General features: G+C 45.7%; 1 protein-coding gene across 1 annotated transcript; it reads right to left on the bottom strand.

Moving 5' to 3' along the window:
- Positions 1-183: 183 nt before the first annotated feature.
- LOC126577818 (sodium-dependent nutrient amino acid transporter 1-like) lies at positions 184-5,741 on the bottom strand. Its single transcript, XM_050239775.1, has 7 exons — positions 5,345-5,741; positions 3,096-3,622; positions 2,863-2,978; positions 1,699-1,957; positions 1,227-1,593; positions 883-1,144; positions 184-804 (listed from the first exon to the last, which is right to left on the bottom strand). Exons 1-7 carry the CDS (start codon positions 5,405-5,407, stop codon positions 551-553), a joined length of 1,848 nt encoding a protein of 615 aa, XP_050095732.1. The 5' UTR covers positions 5,408-5,741; the 3' UTR covers positions 184-550.
- Between the last annotated feature and the right edge of the window lie 390 nt (positions 5,742-6,131).

The raw sequence follows: 6,131 nt of genomic DNA, 5'->3' as shown, positions 1-6,131 counted from the left end.
ATAACGATCACTAATTTTAAATTAGGACCTGCATATTAAATTATTTTTATGCTTCCGAACAAATTATCACATTATCTTTCGTGTGTGTTCAGCTATACTCAGAAATTACTAACGGTTTTGCGTACTAACAACTTTGTCAATCGATCTTACACATGGAACCAATTGGATGACAACCAACCAGAATACGAAACGAAATATTTTTATTCGAAAAAGGTAATTTTAACGACTTACTATACAGTCAAAATGGCACAAAACAGTGATTGGTGTTCGTGGATAAACTTGCATTCTGTGCTGCCAAGACGTGTGCGTCACGGGCGTGCGTCACGTGCCGATGCGCGTCATTTCCGGAATGAGCTATCTATTTTGGATCAAGCTGTGGACGCCGCTTCCGCACATATATTTGCATTATGGTAGCATGCAAACCCAAGCATATCGCAACTCCCCCCCCGGCGGACTGGTTGCAGCTTTTATTTAAAGTAAATATTTGTATTGTATTCTCCCGGTCGGAAATCTGCCTCTACCATCATCGTGGCCGGCATCCATGGCAAACTTAACTGAACAGCTTTTGGCGTATTTTGTGGAGTAGTGTATTTTCGTTGGATCCTGCTAACCGCTGCCGGTACTGCTCGATCCATTCACTGTAGTTCGCTCGCTTCTGGTCATCTTCCGGGCCCCAGTCGGCCATCGGACGGAAAGCCGCACGAACGCTTTCCTGCCACGTCGGACCTTTGCGCTTCAGGATGGCGTAGATGGCCCACCCGGGAAGCTGTAGCGCCGAGAATGCAAACAAACACCAACCAAGGGCTGAAAAGGGGATTCGGAGCATTCCGGTTAGATGGTAAAGGGCACATTTTCTGATCAGGCCGCCACTCTACTGCTTACCGTTGTACCCGGTTGGCACTTTTTTGACTTCAAAGTTAATGAAGCTGATGATTAGAATGATGATGATTAAAACGGGCGTTACAATTCCCCAGCAGATACGCCAGAACAGTCCGGTTCGGATGCCGAGCATAAATTCGATGTCCTTGCACACCCGATTAACGCCGTAGATCCAAGCAAACGTCGCCAGCTCGAAACCGGCCAACGTGAGTGTGGCAAGCGTCGCACCAAAATAATCAAACAGATCCAGCACAAATAAACCACCCTACAAGAGACCCCAATGTGCATTAGAAGAAGCTCCATTTCGATCCAATTATATTCCAATTGCGAGCCACTCCATCACTCACCGGAGTCAGATAAACGAGCCCAACGCAGAATCCGACAGCGGCAACACCGATCACTATCTTCCACCGCACAATCCTTGGCTGCTGATCATGAATTGCCGTGATGACGGAAGTGACGATACCGATCAGCGTGCCAATGCCGAGCAGAAACAGCATAAAGAAGAACAGGATCGAGAAGAACTGTGGCATGTGGGTAAATTTGGCCAGCACATCAGGGTACGTCTTGAAGGTAAGCGCGAAACCTCCCTTCACCACCTTCGAAATGTCCTCCTGGCCGGTGACGTGCGCCAAGTGGCCGATTACACCGAACACGACGCAGCCCGCCACCAGAGAGGTGGCCGTATCGAGTGAGGTGATAATTACGGCGTGTCTGCAGATGGAAACAAAGCGGGAAAAGTGGATGTCCAGGATTTAGTACATGTTAGTAACAGACATAAAACAAACAGAGGATCATTGTTGAGGACAGCGAGCTTACTGGTAGATGTTGTTGGAGAAATTGTTGAACGAAGAGTACGCGATCAACCCACCGAAGCAGATGGTGAGTGAGAAGAAGCACTGGGTGACCGCCTCGTACCAGACCTTAATGTCGAGCAGCTTGTCCCACTGTGGTGTGAAGAAGAAGCTGATACCCTTCCAGGCACCCTCGAGGGTAAGCGAACGAATCAGCAGTATCGCCATGATGATGTACGGGAAGATGGCCAGGAAGTACGACACTTTGCCGGAGCTTTTGATTCCTGGTAGAACGAAATGGACATTTAGCTCTTATTATCTTTACTAAAAGGTTGTGTTTGGGGTAGGTCCTTTTGAAAATGTAAGTGAATGAGAAATAAGGCCCGGTTTTGACGATTTTTTGTGCCGTAACCATTCAACTTTTATTCTTTTAAGTGTACGTCATATTAAACTACAACTTTTGAAGAATATTTGGTTCTATTTTGGGGAAGATTGATTAAAAACTTCATCCGTGGCATCAATCTTGTGATGATGCGTCTGAGATACTTTTTCCGGTGCCCATCGTAACTGCGTGATGGGACATTAGAAAAAATGCTCTTCAAAGTAGCGAGCTGCGTGGAGTCATGTATGAAACGCGGATTTAAAAAAATCTATAACTTGGTTAGTTTTGCTTCGATTGATCCAAAAAAAAAATACACAATGTTCTTGAAAGGATCAGCATTCAGGAAAAATGTCAAAATATGGGTCACGAAACAAAATTAAATACGGAAACCCTTAAGTGGACTATATTTACTGTTTTGAATGACTTTTTAAAATTGTTTACTCAATATATATTTACACAATATTAGTTGAATTAATGTAGATTTTTACTCAAAAAATGAAATAAAGCTGCTTTTTATGGAATTAATCAATAAAATTTAACAAACCATTAGTGCGTGCAGCAAATAATGATTATCTAGTGTAGTTAAACTTAATTAATTTAATTCCATGCTAATTCCATGAACTTGGCTATAGATTTTTTTCTATCTAAATTTCCAGTACAAAAAAGGGTTTTGTTTAAGAAAATTCTTTTTCCATAAAACCTTTCAAACATTCTCGCTACTTTGGACATGCTTCGAATTCTACTGCAGCATCACGTACTCGATTCTACGCGAGATGATTCATCCATCCCCCCTTTGGCATGACATACCTTTGATGAGAACGCCAACAATACACAGCCAAGCGACGATCAGACACAACACCAGCTTCCAGTCGGGGTACCCCAATCCTCCCTCCAGTGAGTCGTACGAGTGCATCACCGTTTTGCTGCGAAACGCGAAATGGAAAACATTAGCACCCAGTCGTGTCCTCGTGTCTCTGTATTCGCCGGTTATTCCCCGACGCAGAAACGGTGGCCATTATGTTATGGAAGGAATCACCTACTCAAAGTACAGCTCAGCGGACGTCCGGTTCAGTATCGTGACGTTGTCTGCCGCGGTGTTGAGGTTACCGGTGGCCAACGAATCGATGCAGTTGGTCCAGCTGGGATCACATCGGGCCCACGGTAGCTCACTGCTGAACGAAACGATCAGATAGCGCAGTGTGATGGCCAGCACCGCCGTGTAGTACGTGATGACGGTGAAGATGGCCATCGTTTGACCAACGCCAATACCGCGCATGGCCGGTGCCAGATCGTACACCTTAACGCAGCCCCGGTTCGAGAATTGGCCCAACACCATCTCGAGGTAGTAGATCGGTCGACCGATCACAAACAGGACAATCAGATAAGGGATGACGAATGCACCGCCACCATTTTTGTACGCCGTATACGGGAAACGCCAAACGTTACCGAAGCCCACCGACAGGGCCACACAGGACATCAGGAACTCGAGATTGCGGCCCCATTTTTCGCGCAATGGCTTCACCTGTGTCGGTGTTCCATTCTGTTCCAGCTTCACCGGATCCTGGTGCTGGAAGGTGAAAGAGAAATTAATTCCATTAAAATTATCCTTTGCGCCAGTTCCAGACATAAAGTAGTTTGTTGTTTCTATTGTTCACTGGAGCCAGCTGGTGCATGTTGTTGCTGAATTCAAGCAACAGCTTGAACGAAACGATAGGTTGCCTCTCACGTGTCACTGTTATCTCCAGACGATTGTTTAGAATACCATTCAATTGATTGATTGTGTGGTCTCGCGTAATGTATTACACTAGTTGTTTGAGTCTCAGTCTCTTGCATCAGGAAAATCCTATGTTGAAGGAAGGTTTCCTTCAACCGTAGGCCCTCTCCTTCCCATTCAAGGACAGCGCAATGCTCCACGATGTATTCCCCGAAAGGAAACCGCACCATTCATCGTAATGGTGAGGACGCAAAACACTTGTCAACTGGCAATCGGCTCCGACCGGGGATTGATTCAAACAACGCAAATCAATTCCCTTTGGCGCGACCGGCACACACTTGTGGCGCACTTCCCTTTCCTGGTTTGCTTCCCTTGCGTCGCGAAGGCGAATGGCGACCCTTTCTTCAATTGTGCCAATTTGTGTCGGCGCATCGCCGGTTTTGCCGGTCGCACGCCTACGCCAGACCGCCATTCGGGAGCCGCACGTGCAAGCCGATCAAAATGTTCGCGGATTTTCCCGCCACATAACTTCCCTCCCGTGATCACTGCTGCACGCTACGGTGGAAAATGGAAATAGAATGGTTGTGTGCGTCTTTCTTTTTCGTGGAACTACGATTCCCGATGTGCTTTCGATGGAATATGATTTTAACTCGTTCAATGGAATGTTCCGGAATTATTCGAATGATGATTCGATCAATGGAATGTGTTTTTTTTTGTTATTTTAGATCGGTTTATCAGCTTTACAAGTAACTGTTTGATTCATTCCTTGATTTATTTATTTGATTTATTTTTTAAAAAAACTTTATGAATCGCGTATAAGTTGGTACATAGAAGACCGTGGATTTAAATCACATTGAAATTTGCTTTTAAAATTTATACAAATTGACACAATTGAAAGAAAAAGATAGTAACAAAAGAAATAAACAAAAAAAAGTAGCTAATAAATAAGTAATCCCCAACTTCGGACCAAATACTCGGAAAAAGTAATAGGAAAAATGAGAAATAATAAGAAATAGAGAATAAACATTAAAACCCGTAGGGAAAACTTAGGAATCAAACTTTCACCTCAACTTAGCAAACTGTATTGATCAAGCATGAATTAAGCATCAATATAAGAAATAAACAAACACTCGATCCACACAAATGCGAAATGAACAGCAAACACAACCGAACGCCAACGACATGACCTTCAGCACAGTCACTTTTGGGGAATGAAGATTCGCTTCAAACAAAGTCTGCTCTTATATTCAACTTAGCCTCATCTTACATAACTCGCTATGTCGGCGTTTATATATTTCATCATTAGGAGAGAAACAGAGAACGAACGCGACAAAATAGAGAGGCATCCAGGAGAGATAGGCAATAGGCAGGAATAGAGAGGCAATAGGCAAAAAAATCCATTTTGAGTCACAAACCAGTTTGGCGGGAAGTACCGCCACAGCACGGCTTGCGGTTGATCATCGGCCTCATCGGCGCACGTGAACGCAGATCGTTCGTTCGTGCTGGTTGATCGTGCAGATCGCGTCCACGGCCAGAAGAGGTGGTTGAAGTGGCTTTCCAAAATTCGTTACCTACCCGGATGGTCTGCAGTACGGTACCGTGGCCGCCCTCATCCGCGACGTAGCTTTGGTTTTCCATCTCCGCTAGAGCGTCGAGCTTTTCCTTCCGTTCGGGGAGAAAAAGTATTTCTTTCAACAACCGTCGCACCGTTTGGCCACAACTTTCACGCGCAACGCACCACAATGCAGATCTTGGCTCTTATCTCGTGCCCGATTTATTGGCCACCGTCTTAACGACCTAACGGCCAACCAACAGGCCACCGCAAACACCAAACTTTCACGACAAAACGAACCGCGCGCACTGGATTCGCGGATTGAATGGCGAGCGTCCGTTCACTTCGATCTCCGATCGTCAACTGAAAGTAGTGTTTGCGGCACCGGTCCACGATCCATCGTCCTCCAGCTGTCTACAGCGTCGTCTAGCGATCTCCCCCCTTCCCTGTTGGTTGGTTTGCTCATGCGCTTGTTCAACGGCAAACGTCGGTTCCTCACTACTCGTAGCACTCGTAGCGATGGGGTAGGGCTGCCAACGCATAACTAGCTTCTACTAGTTTTACGGCCAACCAGTGTCCCCTTCGGCTAGTGCACTTCGTGGCGTACCGAGCGTTTGTACTAGCATTTGGGGTCTGCCAACTCTTGTGGCTGTCATTTCGGGTACCGATCGCACGCATACACCAACCGAAAGGTAGGTGGATCGTGCTCAAGAGTGTTGCCAACCTGGAGGGTAATTTGAAAAGCATTTGGGTTAGGATTTCGATTTTACATTCGTTGCTAACAAGCTAGCGCATAATGCGAATGCGATG

This window comes from Anopheles aquasalis, chromosome 3 (assembly GCF_943734665.1).
Source record: "Anopheles aquasalis chromosome 3, idAnoAquaMG_Q_19, whole genome shotgun sequence".
NCBI lineage: Eukaryota > Metazoa > Arthropoda > Insecta > Diptera > Culicidae > Anopheles > Anopheles aquasalis.
This window is presented reverse-complemented; position numbering and strand designations above follow the sequence as displayed.